Raw genomic sequence first — 21148 nt, forward strand, 5'->3', positions numbered from 1 at the left:
TTGTTAAAATTTACTGTTGATTGGGGATTTAGCTAGAATGGAATATATAGGTTTTTAGTTAGCAGAATATAAAGAATAGTAGAGAAATTCATAATTAATTTATGAAACAATAAGGTGGTAGAAAGATGTGCTTCTTTCTGCCAACTACATAGGAAATAAACAACATGAATATTTCCTCTCATCATTGATGCATATGTAGCTACTATTTATAGTTATAGACAAACATTTTTAGAATTTTTGGACAGAAGTTTATTTCATACGATTTTTTTTTCTAAAAGTTTTAAGCGTGATGCGGAATAACAAATAGTACAGCCGCTATCAAAAAAGTTTCAGATTTGGAACCAATCAGAATTATGGTCAATTTTTTTTTTGCTTAGAGTGTAAATGTTTTTAATGTATTAAATGTTAGGCCTTCATTTTGGGTTGGGTTAGTCTAAGAAACTAATGATTTTTATCAGAGCAAATAAGAATGTTAACTGAATTAAAGAAATAAGTATCTTGTGTTGTTTCTATGGCCATAAGGATGATGTTTTTTTAAAAGACATGTTAGAGCGGGGGTCGACAACCTGTGGCTCGCGAGCCCCATGCCACTCTTTTGGTGTTGAGATGCGGCTCTTCAACTCCATTCACAAATATTAATAATTATTTTATTTTCAAAACTCATAAAAATATTGTTCTGCAATACTCGGCAATTTACGATACAATAATAAACATAAACAATAAGCACTCGCTATTCTATTAGAATATTAACTACTCCCTAGTTCAATGTACTTTCTATTAACTTGTCTATCCCAAATTGAAACATTCGACTTCATAGGGGGTTATCACAAAGAAACTAAACGAGCTAAATGTAAAACTGCAAAGAAAGGAAAACCCAGCATATGCCTTGCTTGAAGAAGTTTGTTTCGAAAAAAAAAAAAATGACTACATTTTGTTGAAGAAACGGAGAACGGTTAATTACTTTATTTAGAATTACTTCATCATTACTATAAACAAAATGAAGGATGAGTTCACTGAGAGATTTGAGAAATTCAAAAGAAATGCAGTAGATTCTCTCAACACAAAAACAAATGAGATTAACTTTGAGCTATTTGGAATTGTAGCTGGTTCGCTTCAAATGGTAACCAAACATTTGTTTCACTGTACAACTGGACAGTTAAAAGAAATGCCGCGAGTTGAGGCCCTACTATGTGAAGCATGGAATAGTCTTGCAGGATGCTATAGTAAGGTGAAGAATTTGGAGTGCTGACGAGCAAGCGGTTTCTTGCATGAATAAAATACAAAGTATAGAAGCTAACTAACAAATAAAAATCTAGAGGAGTGTTTGAAACTGAAAACATGTTATGATCCAGGTTTAAACAAACTTTCATTCAAGGCGAAACTGTTGTAAATAGTATTCAATAATTAAAGTTACATACTTTGATTACTGATTTTATTATTCTAACAGAGCTAGATAAAATACTTTAATACTTTTTCTGCAAAACATGTGTATGTTTTTATTTGAATAAATATTATTTATTATTTAAAGATATATATATATATATATATATATATATATATATATATATATATATATATATATATATATATATATATATATATATATATATAAAATCATAATCAAATACCATAATATTGACATAAAAATGTTAGTGGCACTTTACAAACTGGGATATTTGGTAAATTTTAACTTTTGGCTCTTCCATACCAAAAGGTTGCTGACCCCTGTGTCAGAGAGTAACATAGTAATAATTTAACTGAGTTGCCCAAAAGTCTTTTAGAAAAGTATGTTTGTTGATACTGTTTTCTATATTTTGAATTTTTATCAAGGCCCACCTTGTACTAAAACAATTTTTTTAAGAATAGTGCCCCTTCCCTTATGAATAGGGGAGTGTGAAATGCCATATATTCTAGAAGTTAAAAGGTAAGGTTCATTTTGACAGTCAGGCTCATGTCAGACAATAATTCAAATCGACTTGAAATCTGACCAAAATGTCTTTGTTACTTCCCCTGAACTAGAGTTACCTACCTTGACCACTTTTTTAATGCCATTTATGGAGGATGTGAGTAAAGATTTGACTTTTTCATCATCATTGATGTAGTCTGTGTGTCTGACACACATAAATAAAACATATGCAGGGAGGCCTGGGATTTGGCCTGAGGCCACCTTGGGCTTCAGGTCTGAGGATTAAAATGATGGAAATATTGAACAAAGGATACTTCTTAAATAATGTGAGCATACAAATGACAATGAATGTCTGAGAATTGTGAGTCAAGGTAACTAAAAAGCACCTATTCGACCTGAGGTCATTGAACTCACCCAGCCATACAGCTGACCAGTGAACTCACCCAGCCATACAGCTGACCAGTGGTCAGTGAACTCACCCAGCCATACAGCTGACCAGTGAACTCACCCAGCCATACAGCTGACCAGTGAACTCACCCAGCCATACAGCTGACCAGTGAACTCACCCAGCCATACAGCTGACCAGTGAACTCACCCAGCCATACAGCTGACCAGTGAACTCACCCAGCCATACAGCTGACCAGTCAACTCACCCAGCCATACAGCTGACCAGTGGTCAGTGAACTCACCCAGCCATACAGCTGACAAGTCAACTCACCCAGCCATACAGCTGACCAGTGAACTCACCCAGCCATACAGCTGACCAGTGAACTCACCCAGCCATACAGCTGACCAGTGAACTCACCCAGCCATACAGCTGACCAGTGAACTCACCCAGCCATACAGCTGACCAGTGAACTCACCCAGCCATACAGCTGACCAGTGAACTCACCCAGCCATACAGCTGACCAGTGGTCAGTGAACTCACCCAGCCATACAGCTGACCAGTGAACTCACCCAGCCATACAGCTGACCAGTGAACTCACCCAGCCATACAGCTGACCAGTGAACTCACCCAGCCATACAGCTGACCAGTGAACTCACCCAGCCATACAGCTGACCAGTGAACTCACCCAGCCATACAGCTGACCAGTCAACTCACCCAGCCATACAGCTGACCAGTGGACAGTGAACTCACCCAGCCATACAGCTGACCAGTGAATTCACCCAGCCATACAGCTGACCAGTGGTCAGTGAACTCACCCAGCCATACAGCTGACCAGTGAACTCACCCAGCCATACAGCTGACCAGTGAACTCACCCAGCCATACAGCTGACCAGTGGTCAGTCAACTCACCCAGGCATACAGAGAACCAGTCAACTCACCCAGCCATACAGCTGACCAGTGAACTCACCCAGCCATACAGCTGACCAGTGAACTCACCCAGCCATACAGCTGACCAGTGAACTCACCCAGCCATACAGCTGACCAGTGAACTCACCCAGCCATACAGCTGACCAGTGAACTCACCCAGCCATACAGCTGACCAGTGAACTCACCCAGCCATACAGCTGACCAGTCAACTCACCCAGCCATACAGCTGACCAGTCAACTCACCCAGCCATACAGCTGACCAGTCAACTCACCCAGCCATACAGCTGACCAGTCAACTCACCCAGCCATACAACTCACCCAGCCATACAGCTGACCAGTCAACTCACCCAGCCATACAACTCACCCAGCCATACAGCTGACCAGTGAACTCACCCAGCCATACAGCTGACCAGTCAACTCACCCAGCCATACAGCTGACCAGTGAACTCACCCAGCCATACAGCTGACCAGTGAACTCACCCAGCCATACAGCTGACCAGTGCTCAGTGAACTCACCCAGCCATACAGCTGACCAGTGAACTCACCCAGCCATACAGCTGACCAGTGGTCAGTGAACTCACCCAGCCATACAGCTGACCAGTGAACTCACCCAGCCATACAGCTGACCAGTGAACTCACCCAGCCATACAGCTGACCAGTGAACTCACCCAGCCATACAGCTGACCAGTGGTCAGTCAACTCACCTAGCACCAGGTTTTTGATGAGAGCGCTCTCATCCTCCTTCTTGTACTCCAACATGCCCATGTAAGACCTCTCCCTGTGGATGACGGTTGCCATGGTATCCGTGGATGTGGTATTCTCCTCGTTCTCCAGCTCCGCTGCAATCTCAGCCGCTGGTAAATAAACAAAACACCATCAGACATTGGATCCACACAACACCTTAATAAATACACCAAAGTGATATCTACATAAATACATTCATTTTTGTAAAACAATTGATCTTTTATTTATTTTTAAAAAAAAAAAGCAGTTCATTCATTTTAAAAATCGGACTCTAAAATCTAGAAAATTATTATTCAAAACTACTCATGCATATTGTTACTACAGATAGGAAAAATAAGATCTAGTAAACCAAGGGAAAGAACCAAGAACATTACTTCATATGAAATAATTAAGTAAGTAGTGATCATGGCTAAAGTGTTTATGACATTTAACACCTGATCATTTCTACACCAAAAACTGCAGCCATGTCATGTGATCAAAGACAAAAATTGTCAGTCAATACAACAATGTGTTTAAAGTTTACTTTAATCAAACTTTTAACCAAGGCTACGTAAGTAAGATGGGAATATATATTTCAATTTAGACAGAGCAAATGACAAAAGACACAGATGCAACATTTATACACAACAATGGCATGAATTCATTTGTTCTTAATTCATTAGGACATCCATCTACCTAACAGTGAGATCAGATGAAAAAGAAAACAAAAGAAAAAAAACAAACCCAAAAACAACACTTGAATAACAACAGCAAGTTTGAATAAAACATGAATGTGTGTGCTCATAAACAATGTTTCCTTAAAGGGGAAAAAAGCTAGTGTGTATCTTCATTTTGAGTGCTTGGTGTTCTGAAAGTCTTATTTAATGACAGATATATTTTACAAATAATAAATCTTTCAATACTGTATAAATTCCCATTTTGAACCTGACAGTCCATGGGGCAAGGGAAGTAGAGTTCACCTGTTTCTGTGACCTCGGCATACAGAGGAATAATGTGGCCAACACTATGCCCAGTTACCTTTACTTTCCCTAACATGAGTTAGGTACCCATCATAGCTGGTTGGATTCAAACAAGACTATCTGGTTAGCAGTCTAGATTTCTACCGGGAGGCCACGCCATCGCATTCTCTATGCTGCATGTGATAACAATGCACCTGACTTTTATCACTGCATGCAGCTTGAGAATTGTAATAATGTTCTGTGTATTCTGGCACTGTAATATAGATGCTGTAGAGCTATGTACTGCAGTGGAAGTACTGTGTACAGGTAGGATTACAGTAAACTAGTCTAACGATTGTGTGAAAGCAACATGTTGCAATGCTATGTGACACCATATATAGAATTCTGCTAAACAGTGAATTTAAAAGCAAACAGGCCTCTACTTTAACAGACAGACAACAGTTAACCCTATTCTACTAGACAGACACCAAAGAGGAAGATACCCAGTTCAGAGTTGACAGACATGGATGGTCTGACCCAGTTCCATTTGTCTGGCCATCCTTATGGGCAGCAGGGGGGGGGGGGAGAGAAAGGTCAGTTAGGTCAAGTGTCCTATGGACAGCTCAGCTACACAGTGCACTTGTTCATTCATTTAGTGTAATCAACATAAAATAATCTAAGTGCATTTGTGGTACTAGAGAGCTAAGATGTATACTGATAATAAAATATAGGGCCTTTCATATAGAAAATAATCAACCAAGTGCTTTATTTCCAAGAAAATACACATTCAAGCATCAAAGACTAATAGCACCTGTGCTGACATAGCCCACAAGCACAGCAATAATTAGAATTTTCTATTACTAATCATAGGTGTATAACAACAATTTTATCAACTAATAAAATATTTTGGTTCTGGTTAAATACCAAGCAAAGCAACAGTTTTCTTTTGGGTTGTTTTTTTCTTTAAATATCGGATTACATTTAAGGTTAGGTCACCTAGAGGATAAAAATACTTGCAGAAAAACATTTTTATGAGGCCAACAAGTCAACACATGTTCTACTGCAACTTTCAGGGTCAAGAAAAAAAATATTTCTTAAACCATTATCCACCTACCTTCTCCATCTTTCAATTTCTTGGCGTAAACTTTGAGCATTTTCTTCAGTTTCCTGATCTGGTCTGTCTGCTTGTCTATAGATTCACGCAGGTCCTAGGCAATACAAGATCAAACAGTTTGACTCAAACAGTTAACACAATTTTTTATAGACTCATACACTATGTAACTTCCACATCTGATACACAAACTTACAGATTTACATCACTACATAGAAAAAAGTGTATGACAACATTATCAGCACTCTTGTATAAGTAAGTTCTTTGAGTGCGACCCAAACTATGAAAACATGAAGTGTGAACAACATTTGAGATGATGAAAAAAAGAATTCACTGACCAGGTTTTCAGATGTCAGTCTTGTAATCTCATGCTGCATGGTGGCCTCTATTCTAGCCTCCGGTCCCAGGTTTAAACTCTATAAAACACAAATCAAAATTAATAGGAACAAATCAGTGATAAAAAATGACATCTGTTTTCATTCAATACTGAAACAACTTGTGAAAACAGCTGATTTTCATTGTTAAGGATATTAAAAAAATAGTAAAGGGAAATAACTCTAATCGAAGTTTTATTTTTTGTATGGAAACCAAATATGAAATAAACTTAATTTGGTTGGTAATTAATTAATTAGAAACTCAAGGTCTACAACAAATACAAGATCTTACACAGTCCCTAATATCATTTTTTTAAAAACAAATCTTCACATTTTAAATTTTCCACCCACATAAATGTAGCCAAAAAACACTTCCAATCTGAATAAGCAATGTAAATCACACACAAGTCTTAATATCAGATGCAGCCTTTGGTTTTTTGAAATGTGTAGCTAAACTGACCACAAGCTGACCACACATGCAGCACAAATTGTGGGCTCTGGACCATGGCATGCTGTAGCTTGTTAGTGTGGGTGGATCATGACATTTGTGTGCATGGCACTATCTCACTCAGTCACACATGCTGGGTACTCACACATAAAACACATGCAACACTTTTTTCACACAACATAAATCTCATGCAACACTTTTTTCACACAACATAAATCACATGCAACACTTTTTTTACACAACATAAATCACATGCAACACTTTTTTTCACACAACACAAATCACATGGTTTTCACACAAAACAGGCAAAGGGATTTTCACAAATTTGTTTAAACACCTTAAAGATTTAATATTGACAAAATAAGTTCACATAATTTAATTAAAATAAAATATAGACTACGAATTAGATTAATTTTTTAACAAGCTTTATATACATGAAACATCTAGTCAAAATAAAAGGCCGAAATTATTTTTTTTTCCCTTTAGTGCATTAAAAAACAGATTATTTAAAAATCTTAAACATTGTTTTGCATGTAGTTTTAAAGAACATAGTTTAGCTTAAACTGTGATGAGCAAAGCAATAAAAAAATTAAATAAAATCTTACTTAAACATCGGTTTCAACTAGGTTTAAAAAATAAAAAAGTATAATATACTTTACCTGTAATTATTTTTTAAAATCTTTTTCCAAACGCTTTCAAATTTATATTGAGTTTTCATATATATATTTTTTGCTGACAGATATTGATATTTTGTGTTATTCTTAATGTTTTTTTTTTTATTACTATTACATGACAAACATGTGCACTGACAAACTGGCATTCCACTGTGCAACACACCATAAAAGTACAACAATACTGTATAACATTAGTACCACATTATAGGACTATACTGCAAGGGCCGTGGGGCTATACATCGGACTAAATGACTATACTAAAGGACATCAGGACTAAATAACTTTCCTTTAGACAGGACACTACGTCAGGACTAAATAACATATCCATTCAACAGGACAATACATCAGGACTAAAAGACCATACCAAAGGACAAATAGGACCTAACAACTACACAAAATGATAACAGGACTAAATGACCAAACAATGGGACTCTGCAAGGCTTAAGGACCAGACATTGGAACAAAAGGAATAACTAACAGGACCAGACAACATACCAGACGACAGACAACAGGACCAGACAACAGGACCAGACAACAGACCAGATGACAGACCAGACATGCATGATGCCAGAACATCCATCAGACACACCCATCAGGCAGGGTTAACCATGCAGTCATTGCTCTAGAGTGACCGTGTTATTTCTCTGTTAATGTGTTTCAAAAAGCTAGCTCTGGAATTAGTGTTTACCTACATTATTTCGGCGCCTCAGCTGAAAACAGGTGTGGTTAAAGTCAGATGTGTGGGGTATGGGACATTAATTTGGTAGACAGAGGCTAGCCCAGGTTATATTTTAATCAAAATAAGCTAAATTATGATGATCTTTTATATTTCTTTATAGAATATTAACCACCCCCCCCCACTTCCAACATTGCAAAGAACACCTCTGGTAACATAGTATCAGATTTACTCACTTATGACATAAGCAATTGTTTACACAAATTCCCTGTTTTACTGACTATGTGACTAAATGATTTATTAGTAAATAATCGCTTCAAACAAGAACAGCTGTTTACTATGTGCTGAGATAAAAATGTTAATGAATGCTTGATTGGTATGTGATATCAACCAATTGTAACCTACCCATCTATCTGCTAGCACAATAAACAATAAAAAGTCTACAACAACAGCTAACCATGACGGTACAACATCACACATCACCACCCCCAACATGAAACAATAAAAAGTCTACAACAACAGCTAACCATGACAGTACAACATCACACATCCCCATCCCCAACAGCCGCAGTACCTGACTAATTATCTTTTGCTGTCTGTCATTCTCTTTCTTTAGCTCCCCTATATCAGCCATCCACTGCTTCTCTTTCTTCTTCATCTCCTTCTCTGTCTTCTCTAGCTGCGTCTGTAGTAGTCTGAAGGAAACAAAATAAACTTCTTACATAAGGTCTCTATCAGGTTTAGAGTGGAACATTTCAGTTAAACTTACTAAACCTTGATGTGTTTTGTGACAGGCTGATGGAATCATGTTAAATATATTTAAAAACAGGCTCTGGAATTACCCTATTAATTAGTAATATTGATTACCTCATTACTGTGGAGACAGCTCAAAGTGTAATGATCAACATATACATAGTTTCAAAATACAGTTATGAGCTTAATTAATAGTTAAATAATAAGATCTATATAAATATAAGTAGCAACAGTCACTGTTCAAGTTAATATTATGAACTATATAATATGTATTTTAAATAGTTCAGGATAATAAACTGCATTTCTATAACAGTTAAGACTCCCTTTAACTGATTTTAAAAGGCTATTCTAATATTATTTATATACTCATGTACTTACTGTATTTTAAAGAGGTAATCTCCCCTTGCAGTACTGACTGTATTCTAAAGAATTATGTCCCCTGTTTACTTACTGTATTTTAAAGAGGTAATCTCCCCTGCAGTACTTACTTTATTAGAGGTAATCTCCCCTGTTGTACTTACTGTATTACATGTGATCCCCCCTGCACTACTTACTGTATTTTAAAGAGGTAATCCTGCCTAGAGAAGCCACAGTTTTTACACAGCCCAGTTAAAAAGTTGCCCATGTTAGGCAGACTGTACTTACTGTATTTTAAAGAGGTAATCCTGCCTAGAGAAGCCACAGTTTTTACAGAGCCCAGTTAAAAAGTTGCCCATGTTAGGCAGACTGTACTTACTGTATTTTAAAGAGGTAATCCTGCCTAGAGAAGCCACAGTTTTTACACAGCCCAGTTAAAAAGTTGCCCATGTTAGGCAGACTGTACTTACTGTATTTTAAAGAGGTAATCCTGCCTAGAGAAGCCACAGTTTTTACACAGCCCAGTTAAAAAGTTGCCCATGTTAGGCAGACTGTACTTACTGTATTTTAAAGAGGTAATCCTGCCTAGAGAAGCCACAGTTTTTACAGAGCCCAGTTAAAAAGTTGCCCATGTTAGGTAGACTGTTGACCCTCTGCATGTGGTCAGTGGGATCATGCAGTGCGTCATCCTGCAGCTGATACTCCTCCTGCTGCTGCATGACGCTGGGTGTCAGATTCTCCATGCTGGATGACAGACGGGAGCTGTGGTTTGCTGTATGCAGCGAGTACTGTGGCACACCATTGTCCTGTGGGGCAGGCTGGTTGTACAAGTTACGCTGGTGGGTGGCGCCCTGAGAGTCAGAGTAGGAGTAGCGACGCTGGCTGGGCGCGGCTGTACTGTTGGGGTGTCTGGTGAAGTTGTCAGCGTCGTGGTTTTGTGGCAGTGACTTCCTGAGTTGTTTAGGGCTGCTCTGTGAGGGGGGTGTGAAGGCTGAAGGCAGGGTCTGGGGGGTGAAGCTTACAGGCGAGGTTGGGCGTGGCTGCGGACCAGATCTGTAGAACTGACTCTTGGGGAACGTTGGCGACGGAGCCGGGGGGATTTTAAACTGGAGCTCATCAGTAGTGGGGATAAAAAATTTGGACAGGCCAGGTATGCCGGTGCCTGTCCGAGGGGTCAACGGCCCACCTGGGGACAGTTCCTCATCACTGGAAGAGTTTATTAAACTGGAACCCAGGGGTCCACCAATGGGGAAAAACTTGCCAACGTTATTGTTAATTTCCTCTCTTAAATTACGAGGAGGGGAGTCAAACTCTTCAGAGTCTGACATTGACTCCTCATTTTTGGTGCCAGACCTCTGGTGGACAGTCCGCGCATGCTTGACCCACGACCTGGTTTGTTTGTAATAAGGGTTGGGCCCTCGCTCGGGGTCAAAGTGCTGCCTGGGGGTGGACTTTGTCTGCCCGTTCTCTAGACTGCCGTCGTCGTTGTCACTCAGGGTATCATCATCCTCCTCCCCCTCCACCTCGCTGTCCCCCATCATCCCCGCTGTGAAGTCCAGCATGTACGGGTTTTCCCCAGCGCGGGTCAGCAGATCCATGTTCAGAACCCCGTCGTCCGTCACCTCATAATCCACATCCTCATCCTTAAAGTCATCCATGTCATCGTCGTCATCCTGGGCCAGGAAGCTGGCAAAGTCGTCAGCCTCTATGATAGTCCTCCGGCTGGAGATGCTCTCATGGGACCTGTTGTGTGGCCCACCATCCCCCACATCATCCTCACCATCGCCACCAGCCACCATCTCAACATTGATGTCTGGAACATCTCTAGCACCAGATGGGTCAGTCCCTGACACTACAGCAGCCACTGTGTCACTGACAGGACTTGCCATTATCACAACTTTTGTCAGGCTGTACTACAACCACTCAGTACTTCAAGGACAGTTACTCTGCCATTTCAGGGGAATAAGGGTGGTTCCCCTTGTCTAACATATATCAGATCATCGTAGAAATCAATGTAGTTTTTTGTAAGTCAATATCCATCAACATACACCAGTAAAATCCAGACATTTTCTTCAGGTTTTACACTATATGGAAGACATATTTTATCAGAAACTTCTCACAAGCAAACTTGGCACCACAATAAAATGGCTAAACACACAAAACATGTATAAAACTGATCTCCATGTGCTTATCTATATCAAATACCTCTCTCTTATTGTGATATGGACTAGGGACATTAAAAACACAACCAAATCATCCTTAGATTTAATTAATTCAACATTCCCAACCCCTTTCATCTGCTTAAGTTTACTTTAAAAAAAGCTGAAGAGCTTCAAACTTTAATGCATGACAAAAAGTCAATGCATGTCAAAAGGACACTGCACATGTGAAAAGGTGAATAAAAAAATACAACCATTACCATACACAGTGTATAACCAACTGACCACAATGGAACTACTACACACAGAAAGTTTAGCACCAACACTGTTATTTAAAACCATAATTCTATTTGATCAAAATACATTATTGTGACAAGATATCCATAGATAGTAAACAAAGGGACATCCAACATAGCAGACTGTGAGAAATATAAATAATACTGTGGGGGAGTTGAAATGTTTCAACATTGCTGTAAGCCATGGGCAGACAACTCTAGTCTGAGGAGAAAGCTGTTGTTGTGAATTGTGTGTAATCTCCCTTTGTTGTTTGCTGAGCTGGGCGGCAAATATCGTCTGTGTGGCCGCCATTAGAAAGTCAATGAGAAGTGAAGGTTTGGTGTGGACACCCCGACTTCAGGGGGGATTAACTCTCTACACTCTAAGTCACTGCGTCAAGGGCAGGGGGAGTACTGTGTTTACATGGCTAAAAACTGTTTGAGTTTGGACAGGGGGGGGGGGGGACGACAGTAGGGACAAGAGCAAGACATGACGCTGTAAACTGTTTTTTGTTGAAAGGTTGCACCATATAGCAACACATTCAAAACACCGGAAACAACTAAGTTACCTTGAGGTCTAATCTATGAAAATATTTGCAGGAAGAAAGAGAGAGAAGGGTTTCTAAAATAATGGCATGGCACCGAAGTACTGGAGATACATAATGGAAACAATGCATACAGAGATACATAATGGAAACAATGCACACAATAAAGGGGAGGGGGGGGAGTGAGCGTTTACAATTTCTAGTTACGTGTGTCTAAGATAGATCAGTATGGCTGAGTATGGCACTATGCCGTAGTAGCGAGATAATAGTAAAGCCATCAATAGATCAGTATGGCGCAATCCTGTATTAGCGAGATAATAGTAAAGCCAGCAATAGATCAGTATGGCGCAATGCCGTAGTAGGGAGATAACAGTAAAGCCAACAATAGATCAGTGTGACTCTAGTGCCGCCACAGACTTTAAAAAAAATGTAAAAAGATCAAAGTCAAACTCAAATCGATTTTGTTGTCAAGCAATACAACAGCACTAACACAAATTTTTGTCTTGGTCACTTGTTGCATCACCAAGTGGCATTATCGGGTAACCCCGACCCCCCACATGACAATGTGACGCCATGCGGGACGGCCAAACATGACGTTTCAAGCCGTGTAAACAAAAACCGTGACGTAACCCCCATTGTCCAGTAATGGCGGATCAAGTCCGACAACTCTATAACAAAGCCATAGAGTTCACGGCGTAGCCATGGTGATAAGGACAACAAGTATACGGGCGGACAGTTGCACGCGAGTATAGGCCTACGGAGATCAACCCCTATACAGGTAGACGTAGTTGTTGGCCCAGGGTCGCCAGTCACCACCTAGACCTACTAGATTTGACCAAACCCTGTAGGTGCTATGCTAACACCGTCCATAGATCTTATCTAAGACCAAACTTCTCAAGTGCCTTTCGCGACAGTGTCAGATCCAGCTGACGTCATTCCCTAGTTCAACAAAACCTCTAAGACTAACAAGTCAACAGTGGAACATGTCACACTCAAGTTAGTTTGCTCACAGTTTCTCGTCCGTCATCCAACGCTTCAAGTATGGCTTCCCGTTGCTATGGTTTTTACACCATAACGGCGTGTTTGTGTGTGTGTGTGGGGGGGGGGGGGGGGTCAGCTCACACACACGGTCAAGTGAACACACAGAGCCATTACCCTTAACACATTAGGCGATAATTATTATCCCCGTTAATCACTGTCTTTAGGTGGTTTATTTATAGTTTTAGGGGAGCCAGGGTGTGGTTTTGTGTGAGTGAATGGGTGGGGGGGGGATGTTGAATGTAGTCAACGATTGCGACAAAAGGGAGTGATATTTTGTCTGATATATTATATATATATATATATATATATATATATATATATATATATATATATATATATATATATATATATATATCCTGTGTCACAAACATGTGTATGTGTGAGTGTGTGTATGTGTATGAGACGAATCAAGGAGGAAAGAAGTCACATCATGTACACAACGGGTAATATAGCGGACCAGAAGGTCTAGAGATAGACACCACTTGTTTGTCTTGTTCGTCTTTGTTCATGTCTCAAGGTTTATGCCTCATGGTAAATCAGTGGACACCCATTGCAGTCAATCACTGTCCCATTACGGCTATCTCACCCCCCCCCCCCACACACACACACAAACACCACTAGGGCATACCCAACCAAAACACCAATACCATCCCACAGCAATAGAGCAAGCTTAAACACTTAAATGTTAAACCCTCCACACACACACTTTGGACATACCCTGCCCCCCCCCCCCCCCCAACATTAGAGTATACCCAAACACCATACTATCCCACAGCAATAAAGCAAGCCGATACACCCTGACACCCCCCCCAAAAAAAAAAGAAATAGGGCATACCCTGCCCCCTTCCCCCCCACATAAGATCATACCCTGACACCCCCACCCCCCACATTAGGGTAGACCCTGACGCCCACTCCCCCATACACACCATATGGGCATACCTTGCCCCCCCCCCCACATTTTGCCATACCTTCACACCCCCCCACCCCATTAGGGCCTACCCTGACCCCCCCCCCCCCCCCCCCCCATTAGGGCCTACCCTGAGACCCACCTTACCATCAATCACGCCGCCTATTACCACAGCGGGAGAAAGACAAAACCCGGTAGGAAAAGGTTAACTGTGGCCCAATGAGTCATGGCAGACATGACGTCATAGCACGTTAGACATTGGGCCACGTTTTATATCCGACCTGCACCATAGACCCTCATTGGGTGCCACGTACAGCGGTCTTTAGTCACGTGACACACACGTGCCACGGCATCCGAGGTTGATATAATAAGTGCTCACTTATAAACATGACCGGGGTAGGGGGTCATGGGCGACCATTAGAGCGTACACAATCTAAACTAAACGGTGTAGCTGACGCCGTCAACTGAGAAGGTTGCTGTACACATTATATAGAGATGGAAAGTAACATCTATTTGACTCATTATGGCGTGAATTCAGTCGTTCTATATGTTAAGAGCTAGGACTTGTGATTTTATGTTGGTACTCAACTCATGCATCATTCAACAAAAATATACATCGAATATATCCTTTAAGTAACCAACAGTAGTATAAAAATAAAGAACAGTAACCAATCAAAATTAACTTACGCAAAGATCAAAAGTTATGGGACAAAACCCTACTTTTCACAAGAAGGTCTCAAAAATAGTGATATGACCTAAGTAAGACGTATTTGTGTTAGGTGGTGAAGATGGCCCATCGCTGAAACGGTGGAGTTGAGACGGCTGAATGTGTTAAACGGTGGAGTTGAGATGACTTTGTGTGTAACGGTGGAGCTGACACATGTAGTGGAGGTCGCCGTGTTGTCACCCAGACGTGTGCTGGCTGTGACGACGCCACACGTCTGCGTCGTGTTTGTGCCACGATCGTGAGAAATATCACACGGACGTGACACCAACAAACAAGGTGAGTCCTCAGACACACAGACTGCCCTCACAAGACGACAACAACAGCAGCTGGACGCTGGTCATCTCCACACTACACGGGGTCGGGGTCCCATGTGGTTGAATGGTCACCCAAGAGCTGGTCACTTCCCATCTTAACACCCCTAAACCTCGGTAAGAAACATTGGTATTTTAAAAAGAAACTAAACACTTTAACTCGGACACATCGCGATGTGTGTACAGATGTAAGCAGAGACCAGGTTGGCTCCCCTACAGATGTGTACCATTAAGACGTGTGTACAGATGTAAGCAGAGACCAGGAGGAATTGTGAGGAATGTTGACCTGTACCTACGACCCAACACGGTACACAGACACAAAGTCTGGGTAAAGATAGGGTCACCCGAGGGATGGGTCATGTTGTATATCGTGACATTTGTGTCTCGTGACAGGGTCACCATAGTGTACATTTGACAATTGTGGTGTCACATTGTACGTGTGACAATGGTGGTGTCACATTGTACATGTGACAGTGATGGTGTCACACTCAACATGTGACAGTGATGGTGTCACAATGGTGGTGTCACAATGTGACAGTGGTGGTGTCACACTGAACATGTGACAGGGTCACAATGTCACTTACACTGACTGTTACATGTGAAACATTCTGCACTCAGTATCAGAGATACGAGTTTTACAACATGATTATGATGTCTTCACTATGTATTCTTAGTGTAGGACATATAGAAACATCAGAGGTAGGTAGAGATACATGGGATACGTGTCTTCAAGCCTAGCTATTTTTTAGGGGTAAAATCGGAATAATATAGTGCTGACTACAATGTCCCTTAATAGGCAGTCGAAAACAGATGAACTCTACTTGATCTGCACCACGAACCGTCAGATCTGAGAGAGTAGTTTATGAACCGAGTTAAGAGAAAAGACAACTAAATCACACTTTTGGTGAGACTACAACAAACCATGAGAGAAAAACTCAACAGCCCAGCAGTCCTAACAGTCGAAACAAAAAAAGTTGTAAACAAACGGTCAGTGAAAGAAAACCAGACGAATGTAGCGGCATCTTGCCAATCATATTTACATCGTGTGGTAACACTACCATAAGTGGCACGAGACAGCTGAGACACAGACACCACAACCAGACACCACAACCAGACACCACAACCAGACACCACAACCAGACACCACAACCAGACACCAATCACGCCATAAGTGGCACGAGTCAGCTGAGACACAGACACCACAACCAGACACCACAACCAGACACCACAACCAGACACCACAACCAGACACCACAACCAGACACCACTACCAGACACCACAACCAGACACCAATCACACCATAAGTGGCACGAGACAGCTGAGACACAGACACCACAACCAGACACCACAACCAGACACCACAACCAGACACCACAACCAGACACCACAACCAGACACCAATCACGCCATAAGTGGCACGAGTCAGCTGAGACACAGACACCACAACCAGACACCACAACCAGACACCACAACCAGACACCACAACCAGACACCAATCACGCCATAAGTGGCACGAGACAGCTGAGACACAGACACTACAACCAGACACCACAACCAGACACCACAACCAGACACCACAACCAGACACCAATCACACCATAAGTGGCACGAGACAGCTGAGACACAGACACCACTACCAGACACCACAACCAGACACCACAACCAGACACCACAACCAGACACCAATCACGCCATAAGTGGCACGAGTCAGCTGAGACACAGACACCACAACCAGACACCACAACCAGACACCAATCACACCATAAGTGGCACGAGACAGCTGAGACACAGACACCACTACCAGACACCACAACCAGACACCACAACCAGACACCAATCACGCCATAAGTGGCACGAGACAGCTGAGACACAGACACCACAACCAGACACCACAACCAGACACCACAATCAGACACCAATCACGCCATAAGTGGCACGAGACAGCTGAGACACAGACACCACTACCAGACACCACAACCAGACACCAACACTACCATAAGTGGCATGAGACAGCTGAGACAAAGACACCACTACCAGACACCAACACTCCATAAGTGGCACGAGACAGCTGAGACACAGACACCACAACCAGGCACCAATCACACCATAAGTGGCACGAGACAGCTGAGACAAAGACACCACAACCAGACACCACAACCAGACACCACAACCAGACACCACAACCAGACACCACAATCAGACACCAATCACACCATAAGTGGCACGAGACAGCTGAGACACAGACACCACAACCAGACACCACAACCAGACACCAACACTACCATAAGTGGCATGAGACAGCTGAGACAAAGACACCACAACCAGACACCAACACTACCATAAGTGGCACGAGACAGCTGAGACAAAGACACCACAACCAGACACCACAACCAGACACCACAATCAGACACCAATCACACCATAAGTGGCACGAGACAGCTGAGACACAGACACCACAACCAGACACCATCACCCCGTAAGTGGCACGAGACAGCTGAGACACAGACACCACAACCAGACACCACAACCAGACACCAATCACACCGTAAGTGACACGAGACGGCTGAGACACAGACACCAATCACAGACTGAGACGTTCTAACGATCCCAGGTGGGCGTGACTACAAAACATCAGAGGACAAAAAATTGTGCACGGCGCCTATGGGAAGGTTTTTATCTAGCAGGGATCTAACACCAATGTCATGGTCATCCATGTAAGCCCGGGGGGGGGGGGCATTGGAAACCTGTATAGCTGCTTTATAGCCTGTTTAATATCAGAAAATAAAACACACGTATAGCCCTTGTGAGATCACATAATAAAACATTGATACCGTCAGTATAAGATCACACAGTAAAGCATCGATATGACCCGTGTACGATCAGAGAATATAGCGCCTCTTTAGCCCTCAGTATATCAGAGAAGAAAGCATATCTATTTGGTCCGTGTGATCATATAATCAGATGAAGGTGACATGTCCCCATATAACAGGGTCTACACCTCTTACAGAGGACACAACAAACCTGCTGATAACCTACATGTGTACATTCATGTTGTAGGCTATTTGATGAGGTTTTATCACGGAGAGGGTTATGCCGTAAAATAAAAAAAAGGAAGGGCAATAACCAAGGTGAACTTAACCTCAACAATAACAACAGACTGATTTGTAGAAAAGTCAGAACCACTTAATCTACACAGTTAGACCTGTGACTTGTGAGAAAGCCTTAAGATAACTAGCAATAAAAAAAAAGAAGGGCAATAACCAAGGTGAACATAACCTCAACAACAATATGTGGAACAGTGTCAGTACCCGGTGTTCTAAACAGATAGACCGGAGAAACTGTGTCATTTAACAGGAGCAGCCGAGGTACGTCTAGTTAACGACATGAAACCTGGTAATACAAGCAGACATAAAACTACTGAAGCCTTCAATGGCACATGATCTGCTGACATCAAAATCTACTTTAAAAATGTTTGGTACAAATGTATTTATTAGTCTTGATACGGTCTTTGAAAACACAAATTGATGTTAATCAATTATCTTTATTAAAATTAACAACTGCTTCAAGCATCAACCGAAAACAAAACAAAAAGATAAATATTATTGAAATGGAACGTGGAAAAACTGTTTACTACTAAACTAATCATACCGGAGTTATAATAATACGCGGTATAGTACAATAATACAATCAGGACCAGTAACTGTTATATCAAGGTGTTCATAAACACTTCAGGGACCTCAGTAGCGGTACTTGACATACAGTCTCAATATGCCCAACCCAATTTATAACAAGCACTATTTCAGTAATATTATAGTTTTAAACCTAACACTAATGTAGATCCAAAGATAACTAGCTTTAGTCCCGTAAACAGCAATCACATAAACAGGTAGCCAAATCTGTAAATAAATAATTACTCGATATGTCATCGTGTTCTAGTGATAGGTGAGTGGATTAACAAGAAAACACCCGGAATTGATCCTACAGATGCTCATTATAAGACGATTTAACACGAAGCTATGTAAAATGTACAGCTAACTCATTACATATGGGAGCTAGTGTAATACGTATTATGTAAGGACAAGCAAAACATTGAGTTTAACAGGCCAACCAACTAAAGTCCTAATTGAAATCAAGTCTACGGGTTACATGCCACAGTAAGTTTATCCACGTGAAAAGGGCGACATTCCAGCACATAAGATGACATATCCTGCTGTCAGTGGAAGACACAATCCCGACATTCCACAGGTGGACACACGACTTACTGACTGACACACGGCTATCCCATGAACAAAGTTGAAGAAAAAACTTGAACCAACGTGAACATAAGAGTGAGGGGAACTTCTCACCAGCCCCTGGTGGAGTTTATCCAAGTTTTGTTGTGTGTGCTCAACACATCCCAAACAAACACACTAGCACACCCATAGTGACACACACACAGGGCCTTCCTGTTATGTGACGGCAACACGTGACGGTATCGACACTACGTGACAGACGAGTACGAAGCGTTTAGCGTAGGGAGCCTCGCGACGATTACGACGCCGCGGGGTATCGTCCGCGCGGGCGACATGCCACAACACGGCCGTCTTAGGTTCCCCTTTTCTTGACGACACCTTTAGATCGCCTCCCCTCCCTTCCCGCACGGTTAACGGCGTGATTGTGTCCCCTTTTTCAAGTCGGGATTTTTTTTTCTACGCATCTCGCAAAAACCACGCCCACAAGGGGAGGTAAGAAAAAAAAATGTCTCAGCTATTTCGCGAATAACATCTAAACCTTGGTCAACGGTCAGCGCAGATGAGCATCAACTGGACTAATCCTATTGTATCATCCCATACCACAGCGGGTCAACAGCTTACAATACAGACTGGTTGACTGGGCCCTGAGGATGTTCACGGTGGCTGAATTAAGTCACCCCACACGTGGTATAGCTAGGGGGGGGGGGGTCGTCCATAAATGACGTCACACTCAAGGGGGGAGGGGGTCCGTAATGTTGTGACGGTGTGTGATTAGGGGGAGGGGGGGGGGGTTACATGGTGGGGCGTCACATTTTCGCATTGACAAAAATTAATGTTATAAAACGAATTTCTGCCGTTATTTCACGTTTTAGAAAACTGTTTTAATAAATTGTAATAGGAATTGATTAAAATACTCTTTGCTGACAGAGTTCTGACAAGATTTTGGAAAAAATATCGATGTTTTAAGAAAAATTCAACTGCAATTTTGAGGGGGTGGGGGTGTAAGCTGATGTGTAACGTCATTTTAGGGGAGGTCTGGCTTTTTGTGACGATGTGTGACGGAGGGGACGGGGGAGGTAAAAATCGTCAAAAAAAAAACTGCCTGCTCTTATTGTATCTACAGCTGACTCGTCTAGTGGGAGGCGGCACCGGCTTCTTTAATTTACGACTGGAAACAATAATCACAGGTGAGACGACAGGTAAAGGTCAATCAGGGCTGAGACAAGGGACATGGGCTATTAATAGCTGAACGACACCGAGACGAAAATAACCAGGAAGTCAGCTAAAAGTTAGGAGTGACCTCACTGTTAAGTCAATCACGACCTTTCATCTCACCGTCAGCTATGACCTCACTGTTAAGTCAGCTATGACGTCACTGTTAAGTCAGCTATGACGTCACTGTTAAGTCAGCTATGACCTCACAAGTCAGCCATGACCTCACAAGTCAGCTATGACCTCACAGTTAAGTCAGCCATCACCTCCCAGTTAAGCCAGCTATGACCTAACAGTTAAGTCAGCCATCACCTCCCAGTTAAGTCAGCTATGACCTAACAGTTAAGTCAGCCATCACCTCACAAGTCAGCTATGACCTCACAGTCAAGTCAATCACACCCTTAAATCTGACAGACATGACATGAGAATGTCACGACCAACA

The 21148-nt window shown here is 41.9% G+C and overlaps 1 protein-coding gene across 1 annotated transcript in view; it reads right to left on the reverse strand.

The window, feature by feature from the left end:
• LOC131953717 (unconventional myosin-Va) overlaps window positions 1-21148 on the reverse strand; it is a 105998-nt gene that overhangs the window by 7195 nt on the left and 77655 nt on the right. The window contains exons 38-42 of the mRNA XM_059317049.1: window positions 8761-8881; window positions 6353-6430; window positions 6018-6111; window positions 3926-4075; window positions 2030-2181 (exon numbers count right to left, since the gene is read on the reverse strand). Of these exons, the coding sequence (XP_059173032.1) occupies window positions 2030-2181; window positions 3926-4075; window positions 6018-6111; window positions 6353-6430; window positions 8761-8881 (595 nt within the window). The remainder of the gene's footprint in view (window positions 1-2029; window positions 2182-3925; window positions 4076-6017; window positions 6112-6352; window positions 6431-8760; window positions 8882-21148) is intronic.

This window comes from Physella acuta, unplaced genomic scaffold (genome assembly GCF_028476545.2).
Source record: "Physella acuta isolate Inbredline_101_S28 unplaced genomic scaffold, ASM2847654v3 ptg000943l, whole genome shotgun sequence".
Classification (NCBI taxonomy): domain Eukaryota; kingdom Metazoa; phylum Mollusca; class Gastropoda; family Physidae; genus Physella; species Physella acuta.